This window comes from Poecile atricapillus, chromosome 1, assembly GCF_030490865.1.
Source record: "Poecile atricapillus isolate bPoeAtr1 chromosome 1, bPoeAtr1.hap1, whole genome shotgun sequence".
NCBI classification, from domain to species: Eukaryota; Metazoa; Chordata; class Aves; order Passeriformes; family Paridae; genus Poecile; species Poecile atricapillus.
Genome location: NC_081249.1, coordinates 78,634,056 through 78,658,150, shown reverse-complemented (window position 1 = coordinate 78,658,150; position 24,095 = coordinate 78,634,056). Strand labels below are relative to the sequence as shown.

At 41.2% G+C, this 24,095-nt stretch overlaps 1 protein-coding gene across 1 annotated transcript; it reads right to left on the bottom strand.

Moving 5' to 3' along the window:
• Positions 1 to 9,302: 9,302 nt before the first annotated feature.
• Positions 9,303 to 24,095, bottom strand: CWC15 (CWC15 spliceosome associated protein homolog). The gene is made up of 7 exons (XM_058858998.1): positions 23,966 to 24,095; positions 21,375 to 21,513; positions 19,216 to 19,328; positions 18,222 to 18,310; positions 17,381 to 17,491; positions 9,955 to 10,073; positions 9,303 to 9,651 (listed from the first exon to the last, which is right to left on the bottom strand). The coding sequence occupies exons 2-7, from the start codon at positions 21,503 to 21,505 to the stop codon at positions 9,522 to 9,524; spliced, it is 693 nt and encodes a 230-aa protein (XP_058714981.1). The 5' UTR covers positions 21,506 to 21,513; positions 23,966 to 24,095; the 3' UTR covers positions 9,303 to 9,521.

Sequence of the window (24,095 nt, the reverse complement as noted above, 5' to 3'; positions counted from 1 at the left end):
TGGTCTGAGCACCCCGTGCTGTGTTCCTCCACCGCTCTGGGCCAGGTAAGTCAGCCTGAAGGTAGAAACCCTCCTCTCTGCAAACCAAAGCTAGTGGGGAAAACAGGGCACAATGTCCACGGTGCAGTCCCACCTGAGAGAGGGGTAAAAACATGACCAGCTGTCATCGTGCCAGTGTGATTAATGTTCATCCAGACCTTAAGCTGCGGCTTTGAAGCCTTGTAAAACCAAACACGAGTGCCCAGCATTCCTGAGCTATAAAAGGCACAGGAATTCATTGACTCGAGGTATGAAGACCACAAGCTATTTTCTTTCATACCGGCCACTTCAGCTTTAGATGAACAAAATATCAGTGTGCATATTTTCCAGAGTAACCCTGCATGGCCCTGCTGCAGTCCAGAACTCGGTCCTGTGCCAGTGCCCTCCAGTCTGACACAAAGCAGGGCAGCAATTAAGAGATGAGACCCCCGTCTATGTTGGCCCCCCATCCTGTGAGAGGCTGAAGACATGCAGCAAAGTTTAGTGCTGAAAGGGAACTTTTTTTCCCCGGTACCACATGATGAGGCAGCGATGGAGCTTTTGGCAGGCTAGAAGTTGGAGGAGGGCAATGCCACCACCTCTTGGGAGGTCATACTCACACCTGACCATTGTGGTGGCTTCTCCAGCTGCTTGGTGGATTCTGACTCCTTGTTCATGGCTTCCCTGGTGGCCTGTGTGCCCTGGGAGCACCCTCAGTCCCTGCAGAAGCAGGGTGGACAGACAGTTACCCTCCAGGCATGTGAAGCTTCCTCCAGGACAGCTGGACTCAGAGTGAGAACAGGGGACCGTGATGGCAGCTGATATCCTTCTGCTGGTCCCTGCCGGTCCCTGGTTTGATCAGCCCAGGTAGGAAAAATCCTGCTGGGAGGAAGCTCCAGGAGGGAGAAAGGTGGTGTGAGGAGATGGAGGTCCTCTTGCTTGCTCAGTTACTTGAAGTCTTTTTAAGATGACCCTTTCTGGTAGGTTTGCTATTAAAACTGCAATGCAATTTGGTGTGCAAAAAAATTGCTGCTTGTTGTAAATCCCACCTGAATTCCTAGAAGGAACTTTAAAGACCACATGTAATTCCAACACCCCTACCCTGGGCAGTGACACCTTCCATGAGACCAAGTTGCTCAAAGCCTCACCCAACCTGGCCTTGAAGATTTCCAGGAACAGGGCATCCACAACTTCTTGGGCAGTCTCCTCCAGCATCTCACCACCCCCACACTGCACAATTTCTTCCTTATGTCCAATCCAAACTTTTCCTTTTTAAAGCCATTACCCTTTGTCCCATCAAAACTCAAAACTCCCTCTCTGGCTTTCATTCTCTCAGTGCACATCCTACCCTGCTTCTCTGCTGCACCCTCTCACCCTGCTGCCTCCAACATCTTTTTCCAGTTCAACCCTGCCAGAAACAGGCAGTGAAAACCCAGGGGATCAGGTTCTCATGTGCCACCAGTTTTACTGTTCAGTTTTAAGACTGAACAGCTTAAGAGGAAGGGACTACCCTCGTCTAGGTGCTTGTACAGTGCTTTGCACAGTGGGTCTGTGTGGTAGCCCCAAATCATACTCTCAAGCTGTAAATAAGGATATTTGATGATGATTGTTATCTGCGTGCCAGCTCTGTGCACATCTGCTTTTAAAATGAAGTCATTGTAAACATTCCTTAAGCCTAAATCTGGTGCACAGGTCAGAGCTCTCTCACTTTAGGTGTTTAAATAGTGCCTTATCCCCACCACAGGGCTTTTTTTAGATGGCTGAGCCTTTCTTTTCAGATGCCATGAGTGCCTTATCGTGTTACCCAGCTGGCTGTGTGTGCTGCCTCTTCTGCCGGCAGGGCTCTGAAGCCTCACCCGACCCCGAATAGAACTGCACCCCCAGCCTACATCATCCCTGTCCCCATCCAGCACTAACAGGTCCCCTGTGCCATTCTCCAGCAGCCATGGGCCAACTCCTGCACAAAGCCAGCTGGCACAAGCGTCTGCCCCTGTGCCGAAACAGCGTGGGAACCACTCCCTCTGCTGGCTCATCCTGCCGGCTCTTACCTGGCACTTAGACTGGGAAGGCTGGGAGGGGGCTTTTGGTCTGAAGGGTGAGTCCAGCAGGTAATGATGATGCTGGTAGCAGTAACATTATATTTACAGCAATTATAGTAGCAGCAGTAGTAGATGAAGAGAGCAAGTGGAATAAGACAGACTAGGAGGAACCTGATCCAGTTGAAGATGTCTGCTGTCATTGCATAGGGATTGGACTAGATGGCCTTCAAAAGTCCATTGCAATCCAAACCATCCTATGAGATAAGGTTATAAATAAAATTAAGAATAGGAATAGAACAAGAAAATAAAAACAGGAATAGGAATAAGCATAATAAAAAATCTGGTTCATTACAGGGAACAAAAAAATTAAGATAAGGAAAAGAAGGAGAAAAAGAAATCTGGTCACCTCTAGTGGCAGAAGAAAGTTTGAGTATGAAGAATTTGATTCTAGGGTGAGCTGGACATTCATGCTAAAGGAAATTTTTCTGTTATCCCACAATGACCCCTGGCTATGGCCAGGCCTGTTCAAATGTAGGCCTTTCCAGGTTAAAAAAGCTCAATCTAAGCACAGGGCTTTGAGTTTGCAATAAGAAAATAGGATTGTGTGCTCATGGGAACTGGATCCACACTTGAAAACTAGTATATTACATAGCCCCTGGGTGTGAAAGTCCTCTATGCATCATCATCATCCAGTTGAACTGTTCAGACCCAAAACAGCTATCACAGACCAGGTTTGTTTCAGTTTTAGAGAGGAATTTCATACACTCCTTTAGAGCAAATATTTCCCAGCACTCAACAGCCTTCACCCCACACATGCCAGCTTTCTCCTTGGATCTTTCACCTGCGGCAAGATTTTTCCCGTGTGAAAAATGTGCTTGAAGTTCTAAGTAGAAGATACTTTTCTGGACGCAGGAGCTGTCCCTCAGCTTGCTGGAGAAAGAAATGCCTTTTGAGGTCCCCTTCAGGAGCAGCTCCAGAGTTGCATTGTGCTAGGCATTTGTTGGTGGCGCATGCCCCACCAGTCCTGTGTTACCATCATGTGCAAAAATCATGACCCATGGCTCCTGATCCCAGCAGAGCTGGCACAGAAGGGTGCTGCAGCCCAGGACTGCTTGGGCACTAGCCAGCAGCTGGGAATCCCTTGACAATCTCATCCTCACCCCACCAGTTCCATGTGTCCCTTTTGGGGGATCATCAGGAAAGTACTGTGGAGTCTGCACCCATCACTAAAGCAATTTATGTGGACTGTTTTGCTGGATGAGTCAAAGTTTTCCCTTTAGCAGAGCACCATAGAAAGAGGTAGAACTGGCAGGAACATGCATCACTGTGCCTTGTTTGTTGGGCAATGTGGGACATTAGAGGGCAGAAATATTGCGGCCCTACCATGATCCTCTTGGCCTGAGTTTTTCAGGCCCAGTATCACTGGAGCCCCAGGCTCTTTTCCTGTCTCAACCCTAACAGGAAGCCTAATGCCATTTTGCTGCCGGATCCGAGGTCCCCAGCACCATGGGTGGTCCAGATTAGAAAGATGTAGAAGCAGAAATGTTGGGGCCCTGCTGGGATCACTTTGCCAGGAGTTTTCCAGCCCCACTTTTCCTGGAGCTGTAGGCTCTTTTACTCTCTCAACTCTGACCCTAACCCTAAGCCTAAACCTAGGCCTAAGCCTAAGCCTAACCCTAACCCTAATGGCAGCTTGGCACTGTGACAAAGGTCCTCATTGCCACAGGAGTACAGATTAAAAAGTGTTGAGCAGGCAATGTAGCACCTGCCCTGATGCCCGTGCAGTGCCTTTTTGAGCGCCAGTACCCCTGGAGGACTGTTAGTTCTGCACTGTGTTACCATCCAGCTGAGTGCAGTTCAAACACCCTCTAGATCTTCTGTAAATCCCTCCTCACATTTCCAAGGCACTTTGCGGCCTCTCTCCATTTTCTTGCAACACACTCATTCCAGTTCTCAGATTTGATACTCTTGGCAAGGAGTAATTACTGGGGAGAAAAAAAGATGAAATTTAATAGCAAACCCACTCCAAACCAACAACTACTGAAGAGGAGCCAGCAAGGCTATAGCAGTAAGGAACAGAAAACCTTTATCCATACACACTCCTGTTTGCAATCAGCAATTGCTAGTAGCTTTCTCTTAAAAGGGAGAGTAAAATTGAAAATGTTTCTGATACATATGACTGCAAATTGATGAAAAATACTGACTTTGAAAATGTGGAATTTTAATGAAATCTTCATGCCAAAGGCATTCTCACTCTGGATCCAGACATGCTCTCATGCTGTGCAGCTACAGCTGAGCTAAGAGGCATCTCAGCAGCCAAAGGCATGTCCCAAGCTCTCTCCTCCTGCTGGAGTCTGACCTGGAAAGTGTGAACTTACTCAAGTGACCAACACGGAGCACTTCTCCCACTATCCTCTGCCTTGAGCAATATTAAGTCAGATCTTCTGCATCTCTCTTGTGACCACCTTATGCTCTAAGGTGGGTCCTTGTCCTGCTCCAAGTGTTTCACTACTGCAGGGATAAAGGTACACCCACTTCCATCAGGAAAAGAGCTGGGATGCCAGCACCCTGTTCACTCCTCAGATCCATGGTTGGGACTGGAAGAGTTTACATGCCTGGGCCACTCCTGTAAATTCACAAAAGCTGAAGCAGAGCCCAAACCTGAACCCTGCTTCCCTCCCATCTCAAAGCAGGGCTAAAATCATTGCTTCATCCCTTTGCTTCATGTCAACTCCATGAATAGAACAAGTTCTGCAACTCAAGTCCATCAAGAGGAATAAAATCCAGGCCACCATCTTGGCTGCAAATAGACTCCAGAGCCCTGATTACAATCCCCTGCTCTAATGCCCATGAAACACCATCTGGCTTTTATTGGGACAAATGGTAGAAAGGGGTTTACATAAAGAAGGACTTTATTTGCTTTTTATTTTTTTTTAATTATTTGGCTCCAGAATTTTCTAAAATTATTCCTTGAATAATGAGTTGAAAAGAGGATGCACTGAAAGAGAGAATATACATTTTTTAAAGCTGGTGTTTGAAAAGCAAGCATTAATTAAAGTATGAGGTGGGCATAAAACAGCTAGAGATTTCAACATCTATGAATAATTCTATAGCTCTCAGAAAACATGATTTACTGTTGTTACCACCAGCTTACGTGTGCTCCAAGTGAAATGAATTCAGCCCTCAAAGTTTTGAACTGCAAAGAAGTTCCAATGAAGTCTTACTTTATAGAATAAATCATAATGCTGCACTTCCCAAAACAAGTCTTGCAGTGAGAAATATGATTAATCCATTTATTGCTAGGAGGAGTAATTGGGGAAGTTGGTTTAACACAGTCTTTTCAGAGGTGCAAGTGACAGTTCTCATCAGCAGAAGAAAGAAACCCAACAGGACCCCAACCTCTTCCACTCTGTTTTGTGTTAAAACCTCTGTTGCTGCCTGGTTTCACCACCAATCCCAACTGCCCATGTGCCACCAAACTCAACTGGGCAACCCCAAAAGAGACCAACCACAAGGGACCCCATCTGAAAATAAGCAGACTAACTGGCAGATGTATCCTTCACTGCCATCCAACCCAAATTCAAAGCTTTTTCTCCCAGTGCAGGAAAAATAACCTTTTTTCACTGGAGAAAGCCCAACTGCTTGAAAACCCATCCACTAGAAACCCACCCATGCCAAGAAAATAGTCAGGTCTGAAATACAGAAAAGCCAACCTGTCTGACCTCAGTCCAAGAAGGAAAGCAGCACAATGGTAAAATCTGTGATTGAACAAGATAAGAATTCAGTGTGGTTTTGGTTGTTTGTTTGTTTTTAAATTTACTTCAAATGAGTGACTGGGGCATGTATGGAATCATTACTCTCCTTTCTGCTTATCCACAATTCAAAAAGAAAGCTCAGAGAAGCCTTTCTTAGGAATCATGAATTTTCCAAATGTGCCCATTTCTGCTCTCCTTGCACTGTATCTTGGGGGGACATGAAGCGTGGTGGCGAGGTTGTACTTGCTTCTGTCACTAGATATGATGTGTCAGTCTGCCTTGGTAAGGAAGATATTTTTGAACTCACGACAAACTCGCAAGACTCGGTTTCCTTGGAAGAAGGTTCCCAAAATTCTTCTTCCAAACAGACATGACAAAATTAGACAGGGAGTTTTGTTTTTGCATAAAAACTAATTAAACTTCCTTCTAGAAGCTGACAGGAGATGGAATGAGGACTTCCATGGATGGAAATATTTCTGTGGGTATTTCCTTTCCTTCCTCCTGAATCTGTATCGCAGAGCTTGAGACTCCAGCTAGCCCTGGCTGTAGATATGAATAAACACTTCAGTCTGAAGCACTTTCTGAGCATCAGTGCATCCCTTCAAGGCTTGAATCCTAGATTTCTTTGAAGTGAAGCACTTGAGGGAAACATCCACGCATTTGATGCTTTGACCTCGTGTTCAGATCTCTCCTCCAGCATGAAAGACTTTTAGGTATTTGTAGTTGTAGAGATAAATTTCAGCACCTCAGTGGGAATTGATAGCTGCCTGGCTGAAAGGAGATACTGGGCTGTCACCACAGCAGGCATTAGCTGGGCTGCCCATGAGACACTCCAAGGGAAACAGAGCAAGTACCAGGTCACCCCTGCCCCAGGATTTTACTTCAGACAAAATACAAGTGAACAGAGAAACTAGAACTCACCAAAAAAGATTTGTTTTCTAAAAAAAGAACTCTTTCCAGGCATTCATAAGATGCCTACCATAACAATGTGAAATCCTGAAAAATGCAGATGGCAATCTTGCTGGTTGCAGGAGGAAGCCTCTAATATTCAGCCATCTACATGAGGAAGACAAATAGATGCTAAACATTTTAGAACCCTGTATACACACAGCACAACTATTTCCAGCTGCAGGACTATCATCAGGCTTTATTCCTCATACTATTAATCCCTTCAGAATTATAAAATATACTCCAAGAAAAACTTGAAAGACAAGGCTTTGTAAAAAAACCTTACAAGTTTAACTGTTAGTCCCTATGGAAAATAGATCCTAGTTTTTAATTGCAATGCTACTCCCAAGGTAGCCATAAACAATGGGGAAACTTTATAAAACAGATAGGCTTTGTCTATACCTACCAGTTACAGAAATTTCAGGTGTTACTTACAAAAACACAGGATTAAACAATCCTGATTGCTAGAAACTGCAAAATAATGCCTTCCTTGAAATGCTGAACATTAACTTTCTTCCATATCACCTCCTGGAACAAGATACCTTTGCCAGGTCCACTGTCCTTGCTGAAAGCTATCTGTCATACTGAACAGGGGCTCCTGGAAAAAAAAATCTTTGCTGAGAACAGAGGTGTAGAATGTCAATCTCATTTTTTTAAGAACTCACAGTCACACTGCAGTTTTACAAAAACAAATGACCTGCTTATTTTTCCTAGATGCGTGCAAGAAGCACAGTAGAAAATTAAATATCAATACAGCATTAATACTGAAAGCACTTCCCTGACAAAAAATCACAGAACACTTCAGATTTTCCAATACTATTAAAGAAAGTTCAGTAATTAATGATACAAAACCCACCAAACAGTAAGATTTGAGATTCCTTAATTATCCTGTTCTGTTGGTGTATTGCTGAGTCCTCAGATTTTGGATCAGCTTACACTGTAGGCGGCTAAAATACAAAAGCTTTGAGGGGAAACATCAGAGATAGGACCTGCAAATTCTGTGGTGGAGCTGAAGAACAATGCCAACAAAAACCTCAAATGAAGCTGCAGCCTGGAGCTCTATAGTCCCTACAGATCTTCCTCTAGAACCTGCGAGGGAAGGAGCTGCTGGGAGAAATGACCCAGCACAGCTATGCATTATGCCTTCATTTCAGAAAAGCATGCTCCTGCAGGTGTGCAGAACAGCTGCCTGAGGAAGACCTCATTCAGCCACAGCCATCTGACTTCTCTATAGTGTTATTTTTTCCAAGAAAAGTTATGTTACTTCAGGAATACAAGTGATGGTCACTCTGCACTTGTGACTTTCCATGAGGGCATTGAACTGGCGTTCCATCTGTGTCTCCCCCATCCAGTAAGATTCTATGCTCGCTCACTTTGGCACAGCAATTAGATCTTGGAATATAGCGAGACAAATGTATTTTTTGTTGTTGTTGCCATGACAACTATGCTGCTAGGTTGGACCTAAAGCAGCAGCTGGCTTCACTACTGCCAGGCCCTGATAAGTACAGCCCTTAACTTCTTTTTTCCCTGCCTTCTAAACATGTTGCCTATATACCAAGATTTTAGTCCCTTTATTTGAAGAGAATTACAAACTACACCCATTTTTCTGCTTCCCAAGAATCATTTCTATCATGAGGCAGGCAGCAGAAATAACACAAATACATATTCCTGCAGTAGCTCACATGATCCTAAGCATGCTGAAAATCTCATTTCCAAGTAAAGGTGGGTATAAGCTGCTGGCATTAGTGCACTATGCACAGCTTAGTGAAAAGGTGGCAAATACAGCTAAAGCTAAGGAAAGCTTTTACAGGATACCAGTCATGCCAAACAAAAATCCGAAACATTGTGCTCTACATTTACTCCCTTAAATAAAAGAAAATCAGATAAGTTTTCAAATTAAGAACTTGAAAATAATACTAAGAAACAGCACCTGTGAGAACAAACTCAATTGAGCATAACATAGGCAAGGAAAAGGGCAAGAGTTCTGCCACTGTCACCTTCTAGGCAGGGAGGTAACTACTCCATTTTGAAAATGTTATTATCCAATGCATCACTTGGCCAAAATTTCAAATGCAACTGAGATGACAGAATAGAAAAAAAATAAACCCTTCACATTTTAGCTTTTTTTCCGGTCATTCATTTTTTATCCTGTCCTAAGTATTAACATGGACATTAGATGAGTAAACAAAGTTTACTGTGGTATCTTGGTATCACTTGTTTGATAAAAACACACATAGACTGAAAACAGAAACTAAAAACAAAGATTAACTAAGCTTCTACCTAGCTTTTAAGAGGAAGTCCAGTTTGCTACAGAAAGTATAGTTCTTTTCAGTTCACACTGCTTACCATACTCAGCTCTTCCTCACCTTTGATTAATACTGACATCTATCTAAGATGTTTAAGTTACAAACCACCACCACTACAAATACAGGGCATTTTGGAAAGCTATTTAAATTATCAGCAGTATTTATTGCAAATCAGCTTCTCTCTTTTACCATTTACAAGGTGGATAGTGAAAGTAAACACACAAAGAAAAAAAACATTCATGAGACACAAACTGGTTTAATTAAAACTGTAAAGGAAAACAAGATGCAGGAATAAAAACTCCAGATCATAGCACTTATTAATTATGAAGGTGCTGCTGATCTTGAAAAAGCATTTGAGAATCCATGACCAAACATTCAGCCTTAAATTCTGTGGGAAAGGGAGGGAATGGCCACGACCTACCAAGTCCTTCCACACTACTGCACATAAAACTGTACTACTTGATGTATTTTTCCATGAACTTTTTGTGAAACTCTGATCGCAGAGTATCATTGACAAATCTTTTGTCCTTTTTCGTTTCGTCTATCCCCTTGGCACAGTTCTTGAAGACGACATCATCGTCCCACCTGAAAACAAAAGTTTTTAATTTCAGTAAACTTGTATGAAAATTAGGTGTGATACACAAAAACAAATAAATGGAATTTGACCCTCTTACTGAACAACTAGTCATTAGGATTAGTCATTTAGTCTTTCATTAGTCATTTTCAGTCTTTCAAAAAGATGATCTATTTTTATCCCAAGCTATCTCCTACACACCCGTGACAAGATCTGAGGAAGGAAATAGAAATCACTACAGTGATAACATTTTCTGACTCTGAACAGCAAGAGTCAGCAAGGGGATGGGTGTCAATGAACAGACTGCACAGTACCTCCTTTTAACTTTGAAGTTTGCCTGAGGCTGTGCTGGCCCAGTAAGGTTCAGCAGTGGGTTACCACTCAGGATGTTCTCCATTCGGATTCTTTCTTCTTCAGCCTTTTGCTCTTGTTCCTGAAAACCAGAAATGGATATAATTATTTTTCTAGGCCACTCTTGTCCTCTAGTTGGTAGAGATACACATTATTTAGCTTTGAACACTCACACAGATGTAGCTTTAATTCTTAGCTCAGACTTTTCATCATGTTTGTGTATGAGGAGATAAGGATAGAAGCAGAGATACTCTACAGAGATTAACTCTGCTAATAAACTGTCAAACTAGCAACACTCATACTCTACTTAGCTCTGATGCGTCATCAAATATTAAGGTAAATTCTAGCTTTACCATATACATATTTATTATATTAAAAACTGTATACACATTAAAAGATTTTCTTTATCCTCATAAGAAAAGACAGTACATTGTACAATATTTACTAGGTAGAAGAAACCATACAGCATGTTGAAACTTCTCTATTTTCAGCAGCTGTTTGGATTTTACAACTACAACTTCCCTAGGGACCAATTAAAAAGAATATTGGGAATCCCACAGCGAAATGAACAGAGCATGTCATAAGACTATTTAAGAGTTTCAATATTAAGAAGCAGACAAATTTTCTTGTCCTTGTACTGTCAAATGCATATGACTCAAACCTACATGAAGCAATGCACTACAAGCAACACAAAGTAATCTCACTGCCCACGATTCCAGGCTCTATTAGCACATCTAGTGACTTAAATGTTTACAGACTTCAAAATTAATGTTTAATATTCATTTTTCATATTTTTCCACAAGCTTTCATGAATATTGCAGGGAGTGTTCTTCGATGAAAGAACTAGTTGGAAAAAAAAAAGTAATTATTTAAATTAGGATGACAAAGTAGCTTTTCTACTCTGAAGTATGGTCTGAAGACACTGGTTAAAAAATGAACTGAAGCCTCGTTAGCACTGCAGGAGAATCAAACCATGGCTTTTAAAAATTATATAAATTAAGAACAAAGAGATCATGAGGTCGAGGTTGTTCTCCAAGCTGGGAAATAAAAAACAAACCTGCAGAAACTTAATTGCTGAGGACTTCTACAGGATCCCAAGAGAGGAAGATGTTTCTTTGCTGCTGGAGTTTACCAGGTTTAAATGCTAAACTTGATGCTGATGCTAGCCAGAGTTCTCTAGTTTCAAACATTTAATCAATACTAAGTTATTTATTGTTACCTAAAATTTACAATATTTTTTCCATTAAATTGATCAGGTAGGTGAAATTTTGGATGGGTACCCTATCCTTAGAAGTGTTTAGGGCCAGGCTGGATGGAGCTCTGAGCAACCTGATCTAGTGGAAGGTATCCATGCTGACAGCAAGGGGCTTGGAAGTAGATGACCTTTAAGGTCCCTTCCAACCCAAACCATTCTCTGCACCATTAAGATTAATCTCCAATGCTCCATTAAAAGCGAGGTGTTGAAAACACAACAGGCCTGGGAAAAACACTGAGAGCAAATGAGAAAGCTACAAACCAAAAATTCCTAATCAAGAGAATGTAGCACTATTAAGACCATTGTAAGAAATTAACAGTCCTCTGCTGAAAAATGGTTCTGTGGAGAGAACTTCTTCCAAGTTTATACATGCAAACAGATGCAGCAGTTTCTCATTTTAGAGCTAGACTCCAGGTGAACTCTTCTGAAGGTGGCAGGTAGAACACGGCACAGTCTCATCCTCAAACTTCTAAGACACTAACTTCAGCCATGACCCAAAGTTACTGAACCTGTGCATCATGCATTATGTTATCTGAGGCAGACATTACTATATTGGTTTGGGTTTTTATGATGCATGAAAAATCCCTCCACACACCACTGACATATAGAGAACTACAAGGCACTCCACATACAATGTTTTTTTAGTGGTCAAAAATTGACTGGAGTCAGCCAGCACCTTTTCCAGAGGAATTGCAGTTCCTCTTCCCTCCCTCTCCCCATTTCAGATTTAATCTCATCAGTTCCTAAAATGCTGATGGTTCCAGCACTCTCCAGCATTCATGAAGAGAAGCAAAAAGCACTCAGTCATTTGAATGGCAAATATTCAAAATCACTACAGAAAGATAAAGACAGTATCAAGCATCATAAAAAATATGCGTACAGTACTCCAATGCACTTCCTACAAACAGATGCACATTCTAATTTTCTGTACTAAGATTTTTAAAAGGCATGTTACACATCATCCTAGCTTTTATCTGCTTTGACATAACCCATATAATATCCTTCAGCCTCAATCAGCCTGACATAGTTCAATTTCTGATAACAAAGAAAAGCATTAAGTGATAAAATGTGGTGATAGAAAAAAAAAATCAAACCTGAAGTAACAGTTTTAAGAAGTGTTACACTACAAGCACTAGTGTAAGACTAGAAGAAGGATTTAGCTGGACATGGTCCCATAGGGACCTGAGCTCACACTTTGGCAGAGACCTAGAGGATACAACAGGGAGCCAAGACAGCTTTTGTGTTCACACTAGATTATGACACAGGAGACCAGCCACACTCCAGGCTCTACTGACTGCGTCTCCACTGTACCACCACGCAGGCTAGGGTTACACAACTTGTATGTTGGCCCCAGCTTGGTGTTTCAGGCTCAACTGAATTCACAGCTGATTATTACTAGCAAAAAAACTGCATTGACTTAAGTCAACTGCAGTTGCAGAGGACTGGAAAGTGGCAGATGAACTAAGTGGCAGAGGCAATCTTGGGAATTTCTTTCCTTGGCATACCTGTTTCTGACTGCAAAGGAAAGAAAAACATCGTTACCGTGTTTATTTTGAGCATAGTCCCTATGCTCCCTTAGCACAGAGCAAGATTACTTTTACAGAAAGTGCTAAAATTCTCCAAATGACTACATTGTATTAACATTAGTTATCCTATTCAGTTTTTACAGATATTGAGCAGCTTAAAGAGAACCTGAAATAACTGCATTCCATTGAAGGTTGAAAAAAAGTTTAAAAAAAAATAAAAATAAAAATTGCATAACCTAATTTAAATGCTAATTTTTGAATGACAAACTATGACAGCAGTGCCTTTAGCAGCAGGGAATGAAATTCAAGAACGCATAAATCCACCCCAGTTATCTGATGCTGTGCAAGTTACTAACTCTGTGCAACACAGAGATTCAAATTATTCATTGAAACTTCAAAAACAAAGAGCACCAAGTAATCACACTGGCTGTATCCACATGCTTTGTTGTGATTTTGTCCACAAAGAAAGGGATGTTATCATTTGTTCCTGGCAAGGGTTAAGTGTTCCTGGCATGTCTCAAACATTGAATGAAGAAACACACTCTGCCATCTGCTTTTGCCTTTTTACTGAAATTTTCTTAATCACTGATTTGGTCTTCTAGTGTTTTAGTCAGACCCTTAAGATTTAAGTGGAAAGGTTAATATCTATCAAGACTCATTTTCTGATGTTTTATCTGAAAGCCTGTGACATGGCTAAAACGGGGCAGAGCTGAGATTTACTCTGATCACTGGTAAAGTAATACATTCAGTTACAGAGGAACTTGGTGAAATAAAACTGTTAAGAAAACAAATCAAAAACTTAAAGTCTGCTCTCAGTTAAGCAAAAAACAACTGGATATTAAAACCGGTTTGCCAGAACTGCACACATACATTCAGCTGCTCACTGATTTGCAGTTTCTTTTTATTTCAATTTACTTTCTAATGAAGGACTTGAAAACTGAAAAACAAGAGCATTGTAAAGCTTAATTTAGAATATTGAAATGTTTCCTGAAACCTATCCATGGATGGTTAACACAGACACCGATTTAGTGTTCATACAGTTCTATGCAGACCTAGAATTATTCCACAGAAATGGCTTTCAAAACTAGAATTTCCTGGTGAGCTCAGTGTCTACTAGAAACAAGAGATTACAATTGTAGAGAAAAACATCAGGAGGACACCCACGCTCAAACAATTTTCAAAAACATCCATAGTATTTATTTAATGATTCTACATAACTTCAGGGAACTTAAGCATTTTGAGAAGTTAACAAGCTTTGAGAGGAACTGTTTATTTGGCTGACAGACTATTAAAACCTCTTAATATTAATATTATCAAAATTAAGATTTAGAGGATTTCTATGGATGTTGGTGTTACCCATAAGGGAAGTTAACAGAGAATAGGATGCCCCCTAAAAAGCAGATTCTCATATTTTGTTTTTAACTGCTGTTTCACCACAGATGCATTTGGAAAGAAGCCATTCTCCTTTAATGGCAACTTAAATAATGGTCACCAAAGTGATGACTGAATATTAACAAAAATACAGTTTACTCCAAATGAAGTACCATAAGTAATTGGACTAGCATTTTAATAAATTAAAATAACTAAAGTATCAGGGAAAAATCTACATATGGCACAGGTTTGGGATATATTACAGTAGTTTACCCACTTAATCTTGTTAAGAGCCTGGGATGTTCCAAGAAGATGACAAGAAGAGACACATTAATCTGCCTGTATAACAATAGGTTTTGAGAATGATGATGAGTGTGAAGAGAGAAGAGGTATTCACTCCACAGTTTCCCTTTGCCTGGCCACTGGTTTACCCACTTTGTCTACTGTGGACCGCAGCATTTCAGCACGTAAAGCATTCCTGCACATGGATTAGTATTAACTACAGTTAAGACTTTACATGAGATGCTATTCTGAAGTCATCTGAATTATTAATACAAGGTTACTTGCAAAAATAGGTCTAAATTATGGCTTGCAGTACATAATAAAATGAAATTCCATGCATCTGAAGGGAAAAGGAATTTATACAAAATAACTCTAAAATGCTTAGCCAGTAACACCATATTTCAAAGCCATGGAAAACAAGGCATAATCTAAACCGATTGCACAGTAAAGCAAACAAACTTAAGACTTCTTTCCAAAGATAACTCTTACTCCTGAAGACTCTTTTCAAGGCTGTGCCCAGCTCTGGCTTTTACTTTTTCCATCAAAACGGTCTTAGTTTCCTATTCCCCAAAAAAGTCACAAGAAAATAAAATTCCAGGTACCAGTAGAGCACCCTCTATTGACGCCAATACTGAAGATGCCAATTTTAAAGAGAGCCTACCTGCCACCAACCAGTGAAAGGATGAACATTGTAGATCTAGATTCTGAGTGTGCAATAGTAGGCACTATTGAAAATAAATAACACGATTTCATTCAGTATGCATGCAGCACTGGACATGACAAACCCTGCTGCTGGTATGTATGTTATGAAGGTGTAACACATTATACCTGTAAGAGACAGCAAAATAAAACAAGTGCTATCCCAAATACTTCATGGCCTTTAGCACCCTCTAGCGACAAAACTAGAATTTCATGGAGATTATGATGTTCCTACTTTCCACACATGATAAAAAAGCAGGCACTTGGTTGTCTGAGCTTCAATTTATTAACCACTATTTTCCAAAGGCAAGTTTTCTACACTGAAATGTGACAAGTCATGCTGTTTAATCTTGATGCATGCTTTCAACTATCAAGCAAAGTGGAAAATCCACACAGACCTAAGCTTTCATTTTAAGCACTGTGCAAGGCCAGCTGAGGTAAAAATCTTTCCTACACATGGCTACGCTTATTTGTAGTTCAGTACATTTCACATAGGAATACATGGTCGAATTGTAGACAGTGTTTTTAAATAATTTTCACCATGTTGTTACTGCAAAAGACAATTTCAGACATCCTTTAATGCAGAAGACCTCTCATAGGCCAGATGGGCAATCAAGTAGTAACAGTCTTCTACAGCACAATTTCTGCAATGAAGCAGCATGCTACAGCTTTTAGCCTTGCGTACTGTTTTAAGTGCAAAACTGCAGAGCTCACTGGTTTTATAGGCCTTGTTGATTCTAAAGGTAAATTTTTATATTGTTAGGCAAGAACAGGCTCACAACTACAACACTACCAACAGCAGTTAAAACATTATCCTCTCCTAGCTGTTCCTAGTGTCTGCTGGAAGCTCTGTTCACTGCCAGCTAAGCATTCATGAAAAACATTAAACTATTAATGTGTGTGTTAAGCTACAGGAAAGGCTACAAGTAGTTCAGAGGCATTAAAACATTATGCTGTCAGAGCAGCCTTTGATTAGCCTCCTGATCAGCATCTAATGTGTTTATTTAGCATGTTCTAAAAAAATACCTCAGATTAATTCATACACAGGTGACAAGAGGCTTGGTTTTCTGACAGACTTTTTGTTTGATTTGGGGTTTTTGTTCTGTTTTACACTAATGGGGAGTATACTTACAAAAGCATACAAACCACTCCAAATGAAGCAACCAATGTTTTGCAAAAGCACTAAAATTATTTAAGCCCTACTCAAAAAGAGAAAGCACTTAGTAAAAGCAGATGAGGGAATGCTGCACACATCCAATACCTCTGTTGCACCACCAGAGGAGAGTATTCCAGCAGTGCAGATGAAATACCTGGACTCTAAACTGTTGAAATACAATGCTACAACCAGTACACGATACAAACCTAAAACATGGTAAGTTTGACAACACAGATCACTCCCAGAAACTAATCCAAACTCCCAGTCCCTAGAAGTCAAATCAACAGTTAGGAATTTTGCTAATGCACTCCATCCCAACAATCTCTCTTACACCAAGGATGTAATAGCACCACCAGCATAATATTTAATCCCACTCGCAGAAAAACATCTGTAACTACAGGGACTTTCCTCCCATTTCAAGGGCAGAACATAGTGTTTTCTGTCTGTAGAGAGAGAGATTATAGAGAGGTATGAAAGCTACATGTGAATTGAGCTTCCCAGTTCTGAAAAGACTGCTGTATTGTTATTTGGTTTTGCAGAGACATTTTTTAAATTAATTTGTCTGTGTATGATCAGATGAAAATAGTTCTGGTCTTACAGTTCAAACTGGTGCTCCTTGCAACACAGCACCAAAGCTGTGAAAGGACAATTACTGTATAAAACCAGCAGCCATAACAAGCAGCACCAAAAACCACACATCTTTATTTCATAAACAAAATTAATATTACGTGTTTCATAAAAGCTAGTTAAACTAAATTACACTGGATTGCATGCAGCTCACTAATGCCACTATATCCTTTGGTATGATAGCTGAGTGAAGATGACTTGCACATGAAATCAAGATTATCTTGACTCACTGCCTATACAAGTGAAGGAAAAGTGAATAAAATGTTTCAGTGACTAAAACATTCAGTATGCCTTATGAAGAAAAAAAATCTTAGTAATTATTAGATAGAAGAACAAATCCATCATACCTGAGAAGAGGTTTGAACAGCTCTTTGTTTATCAGTTCTCACTCATCCCAAGTACTTCAGGCATACCAGTTTTAGTAGACAGCAGTTCACAAAAAAAAAGGTGCTTTTTAATGTGTGAGATTTTACCTTTCGAGCTTGTTCTTCAGCCCGTTCTTTCTTGATTTTTTCCAGTTCAGCCAGAAGAGCTGCAGTGTCATCATCATCACTGTCTTCCAAGTCCTCATCTTCATCATCTTCCTAGTAGTAACAAATGGAAGGCAAGAATCAGCTTGTTCATTTAATTTAATAAAAAATGGCCCTGGGCTGCCTAGCTAAGGCTACAATTTGCTGCTGGCTGATTTCTGAACAAAAGGTAGTGACAAATGCAATTCAAATAGGCTTTTTGCTCTTTTATAGTAAAGTCAAGAGACGAATATGTTTGTGCTTTTGGGATGACTGCAATTAAAAATGCTATGTAATGGCTAGACTCCAGAATGGCTGTCCCCAATCACTCTCTAATCATTGCGATACAAGTCATTCTGTGTGCCTGATTACCCTGCCCAGTACTGCTGGGACCAAATACCACAGGATTAAAAAACCCAGAGCTTGTTGTCAAGCCTTTGACTTAACTGCTAGATATCAGCAAAAGGAAGCATAGTCAAAGGCAAGCATTTGTTGCTCATGCAGTCATTGGCAGGTATCTCAACGGTTCTACCCCTGGGGAACTCTTACTAAGCCAGTGGCAGTTCCCCATACTGTAAGTGGTATTTTTAGTTTCCTAGATTTTTTCTGCTTTCCAAGGATACCATTACAGCATGGACCAGAACCCTCTGAACCACTCTGTACTTTCACCACAGTACAGAAGCTGTAAAAGGAAAATACGATGGAACCTATCCGAAATCTTAAGGCAACCTAGAAATACCTATTGCATTAATAGCAATCTTTAAGGCAGGGTATAATGAAAGGAGACAGAAAAGAAGATACATACATCAGTAAGAGGATCATCTGCATCAAGATTTGCAGCAGGAATCTGGTCTAGCCGAGGCTTCTTAGACACAGTAGATGATGATGTATGTTCTGTGGTGTAAAAGTTAAAGAAGAAGTGTCTAAGTCACTTCATTTAACAGCATCTAATGTCAGAAAGCAAAAATCTTCACAATTTGTCTTGCATTAGAGTAAGAGAAACAAGTTTATGTTTGCTTTTCCCTCACTTGTCAATCTTAATGCCCATGTTAATTCCACCACCTAAGAAGCCTCAAAAGCAGCAATAACATCTCAAACTTACAGTCTGGCCTCCAGAAGTTTTTTTAAGTCATTATTATTTCAACTAGAAAAATCCCAGAAAAAACAGATGTGGAGAAATATTCTTATTATATATATTCAACTGGAGGGTTCCCATTTAGGATGATATCAAAGCATTACTGTTGGCTAGTTTGGTCCAAACTACATCTACTTTCTTCTGTGAATTTGAAAGCCATGCAACAGCTTCACACCTAAACCTAAAGTACAAGAGGTTGTACTTTAATACTAACAATGAGTATTTCTCAAAAAGCTCTTTGATTTTGTTATTACTTCACCATATTTGAAAAGAATTGCATACTTTTAAACAGATTTATTGTTACACTGGTGCTGTAACAGCAGAAGATGAGCCATTACCCTTTCTCCTTCCTGTCTTGCTTGTTCAAGTACAAAAAAAAAAGACATTTATTAGCTGTACACCCTTGTTGCCAATTCATTAAAATTATACTGTATCAGCTGGGCATGCTTTTCTACTGGCTGGCCTAGATTTCTGCTAGCATGAAGCCAGCATGAAAGCCAGTGGACATTCCCTTGCAGGTCAACAGTTCTGAACTATCAGGCCAATACCCTAAATTCTACTCTCATGACATGCTGTCTGCAACAGCAAACTTCTTACAACACCAAATTTCATGCAAGAGAAATGTTTCACAAAAGGGTTAAGATTTTTGTTTCTTGGTTTTTACCTCTGGTTGGTCTGTCTCTGTTCTTTTCTCTTGCAGCAACTCGCTCTCTCTCCTCCAGCTCCCTTCTGAAATCACGGTTACGCACCTCCTCAGGAGCATCCTGAGTGGTCTGTCTAAAACAACAAACAGGGAAAAAGCCTGAAGTTTGACAGTCTGCAGCTGGGGACATTTTTTTCATATAGCCCAGTAAATCCTGGGATGAACAGGTAAGGATAGGGAACAAGAATGGGGTTCCAGGTAAATGTATGTTTCTTCTCTCCTCAGCAGAACCCTCCGATGTATGTATGCACTACACACAGACCTGCCATGACACACGCTCATGCTCCTTCTCATGGCTCTTGAATGAATGAAAAGACCCTACTTATATTTCTACAAGATTGCAACATCTATCTGTATTTCACTATGTTGAAATATTCTGTTGTCCAGCAGTCCAGTCCCTATGTCCTAGTAGACATTCATAAACATCATGGTCACCTTCCTTCATTGTTTTACCACCCGAAGTTGCTGCTGCAAACCCAATCTCTAAGGCTTAGACAAGAACATCCTTTTCATAAATCTTTTCTTCTCCATGAGCCCAGACCATGATCAATAATAAAGTTGGAAGAACAAGCAAAACACCTTGTAAATAAATCCATGGTCACCCCTCTTTTAGGTAACAACAGGCAAAAAGCAATGAACTACATAAATCTGAGCCACATTAATTTCCTCCTAGAGGATGCTGAAATTTTTGTGGATATCTTGAAAAGAACTAGCAAATAAAAAAGACCAGTGACTGCTTTTACCTGTGAGCTCAGTGCTGGAAGTAAGAGTGCCTGGAAGAAACCCAGAATTGAGCCATTACAAATACATTGTGTGCACAGCCTGTCTTTATGATGAAGTATTTTGTTTGCTTTTGAAATTAAAAGCCTGAATGTGGAATCCTTGTCAGAGCTGCAAAATCTCCCCAAACCAAGTGCCATGCAAACAAAGATGAGTGAGATTGAAATGCTGTACTTTTCCTGCAGTGATCCAGTCCTGGAAGTTTAACAAAGACAACTTTTTATTAGGTGTTTGGGAGGAAGAACAGAAGACACTTGATGCTCCCTCCATCTCTCCCTCTCACACAAAATGAGGGATTTGTTAAAACATACATCATATAGTCCCATACATATGTGTGCCCACAGACTTTTTCCAAAGCACCAGACTGGTGCTCCAAACCCCACTTTTTTATAAAACAAACCACCATCAATTTTCTCCATAACAGCAAAATGCATTTGACAGCATTTCCTGTGTTGTTTGTTTTGGTATTCTCCAAAACACTTAGCTCCCTTACAAATACTCTTAAAGACCAAAGGGACAGGAGGGAAGAGCTAACAGGGTAAATATCTACAGAAAAAAGTTCAAAAGTAAAACCTTAACAGTAATTTCATTGACAAGAGTAACATCAATTAGATAAGATGAGCATTTTTAGATTGACACATTTAATTTAAATTCTGTGATACTGACTGCTGATTTTATTCATTCGTTCAAAAAGATAAAAAATTTATCAGGCATTTCAAACATAGGAAAATATTCCTAAGATCACATTCTCTTTCTCACCGGTTAAAGAAATTTCTTCTCCCAAGACCTTTGTACACTACTTACAGCTTAATATCAGCTGCAGTTTAACATCAGCTCTTCCAACACATCCCACTGCCTGAGTGCTATTCCATGGCTGCCCTGCCTCCTCCTAATGCTCTCAACAAGTCGTCCTTTGCCAAACATATGATGTGGTTTTCCTGCTTTTAAGAGGTGCCCAACTTCACTTCTCTCATCCCATCTTGCTCTGCAAGTGACAGCACTCCCTGTGGCTCAGCCCCAATGCCAACTTACTTTCCACTTCACTGCCCAAGAAGTTCAGTCTCCAGTGCTCATCTTCTTCTGATAATTCATGTGCAAAAACAGCAACAAATTATCACTAAAGTTAAACCTCCCCAATCACCTGCAATGCATTTGAGCTCCTAGCTCTGCTTTTCAGACTTTCACTTTTAGCCCACTTGCTCAGCACTGCTGCATAATTTCTAGACCTTGCTCAGCGTCAAACACATCAACATGTACTCAGAAAATGTCAAGAGTACTGCTTATAACAAAACAGTCATTCCCAGCCTGCTTTGCCCTAACACTCAAAAAATTCTACTAACCTGTATTTGATTTTAGTATGAGAAGGAAGATCTCTGCTAGAATATTGTTTGGATAGCTGGCTTAAGTCTCCTTCACCTTTTCCTCTTCCTCCTCTTGCAGGTTCAAACGTTGGCCTTGCTGCTGTCGTCATTTTCACTTCTACAGAATTAAGGGAAAAAATAAATTGTTACTACAACTTACAGCGTAAGACACTCATTAGGAGCTACTTTGCTCCAGGAACTGTAGAAGCAGTGACAAGTCCCACTACATTACACCAGCTGTCACTCAGCTCATGATCCTCAAAATTTAAGTAGCATTTTATTGACAGAATCTATTCAGGTTTCAAAATAAGAATCTTTTCCAATATGCTTGAAAGATGATACATAGACTCTAACTTAAATATGAAGCTGCATTTGCAAAGTAATACCACCAGCCAGGAACTGATCTCCCAGCCTAAATGTAGTAGTCTTGTAACTAAACTCTTTCCCCTCCTGAAAAGCTGCAGTCAAAATGACTGTGTAATGGGAAGATGCCTTCATTATTCCCCAGACCATTGCTAGATACCGCCACCAGCACTGCTGGCTCACAGAGACCACAGTGTGCCTAGGATGGTGCTCATCATTAACCACTGATGAACACCAGGCAACATAAACAAAGCCCATGAAAAAAAACTTGGATAAATGGAGAAGTTGTCACCAGCTCACCCCAAGAAACTGCAGGAACTCAGCATGTCCTAAAAGCCAAACCAGCAGATGCCCAAATTTCTGCTATCAGTTCTTCTGTGCATAAGAGTGAAACAGGCTCCAACCAGCCTCAGCCATGCAGACACCCTGTGTTCAGCACTGCCTGACAGGACCTGGAGACCCTGCAAGCCCAAACCACTGTGCCAGCCAAGAGTTTAAGATGGTTAATCAGTGCCAGAAAGCACTGTGTGATCAGCCATCAGGACATGCGGGAACAGCATGAAGCTGTGTCAGGGGAAGTTTAGGCTGGGTATAAGAAAAAGGTTCTTTACCCAGAGGGAGGTTGGGCACTGGAACAGGCTCCCCAGGGAAGCATCACAGCACCAGCCTGGCAGAGTTCAAGAAGTGTTTGGACAGTGCTCTCAGGCACATGGTGTGACTCTTGGGGTGTCCTGCAAGGGGTCAGGAGCTGGACTTTGATGATCCTTGTGTATACAATTCAGGATAGTCTATTATTTTGTGACCTTAAATCTACTACCTGAAATGATTCTCATTTCTGCTTCACCACAGCACATATTGATTAGTCACAGACTAAAGATATTTAGGACAGGAGAAAGAGACCTGCAGAGATACATAAAGGTATCAGTCCTACCAACCAGAAGGTTGAATGTTTAAAGGTGACAAGAGAACCTATTAAAAAATACTAAAAAGCAAAATAAAAAAACCATTACATTGTTTCATATACTTTTGTGGTACACAAACAAAAGTTATTTATGCTCTACTTATTTTGTTAGTTTGTCACTTTGAATGAGAGAACAAAATATCCAACTTCAGCATCAAAATGATAATATAATGAGTGGCTCAAAATAACATCCCATTAGGCAGAAAAGTTATTGCTACTGAACTTCTACTCAAAAAACAAAATTAACAGAGGGAAACACCTTTAAAAAGATGTGAAATGGTAACTAGCCTTGGCTTGTTAATCAAGGACAGCTGACACTTTTCAGTGATGCTGTACAAGTCAGCTGAAACTCAGTGAGCCATTTTAGCTCTCCTGGCACATATACTGCCAGATCTATGATCCAAGAAAATAATTTGTTCCCATAACTTATCTGTGCTAATTATATGTAACAGGGGGGATCCATGAAATCAGGCGAAAAACAAGATCTGGTGTGGCTGCAGTAGTTTCAGGAAGCATTAACAAATTGTCTGGAAAGCATCCCTGCTTCTCTTAGATTACAGAATTAATCACGTTGGAAAAGACCTCTGAGACTGCTGAGTCCAGCCCATGCCTGAATATAACCTTGTCAACTAGAGCAGGGCACTAAGTGCCGAAATCCAGTCTTTCCTTAAACATCTCGAAGGATAGTGACTCCTTGGACAGCTCATTCCATTGTCTAATCACCCTTTCGGTGAAGAAATTCTTCAAAATGTCCAACCTAAACCCCCACTGGCACAACTCCAGGTCACCTCCTCTTGTCCTGGGAAAAGAGGCCACCCCCATGTGGCTCCAACCTCCTTTCAGGCAGGTGTAGAAAGCGATAAGGTTCGCTTGAGCCTCCTCCTCTCCAGGCTGAACTCCCCCAGCTGCCTCAGCCGCTCCTCACAGGACCGAGTCAGTCCGCAGTCAGCTTGGCCTTCAAGGACCCAGACTCAGCCTGAAACCTCTCAGGTTTCGGAAATACCTGAAGAAGCCTCTTTAGCGCTACCAGGAACTATCGGCCAAGAGGGAGTGACCGAGCTCGGCCCGCAGCTGAATTGCCTTGGCCTTGCCGGGCTGCGCCCTTACGGGGGAATCCGAATCGCAGCGTCAGACCCGGCCGCAGCACATCCCCTCACCGGGCCCGCCTCCCCCCGCGCCACCCCCTGCCCCAGGGCCGCCTTCAGGGCCCTCCCGCAGCCTCCCCGCCGCTTTCCCGGGCACTCACAGCGCGGCCTCCTCCGCCCTGCGCAGCCGGGCCCTACACCGCCACCATGGTTCCGCCGGGCACCCACAATGCACCGCGGCGGGCCATAGACACGGGAGCGCTGACCATAGAGAGGGGCCGCCATGACGGT

Excerpts from the sequence above, each read along its gene's own strand:
- CWC15 (XM_058858998.1), bottom strand. The coding sequence starts at position 21,505 with ATGACGACAGCAGCAAGGCCAACGTTTGAACCTGCAAGAGGAGGAAGA. Across the intron at positions 19,329-21,374 it reads CATACTAAAATCAAATACAG|ACAGACCACTCAGGATGCTC; the intron begins GTTAGTAGAATT and ends TTGTTGTTTTAG. Across the intron at positions 10,074-17,380 it reads CTGAAGAACAAGCTCGAAAG|GAACAAGAGCAAAAGGCTGA; the intron begins GTAAAATCTCAC and ends TCTGGTTTTCAG.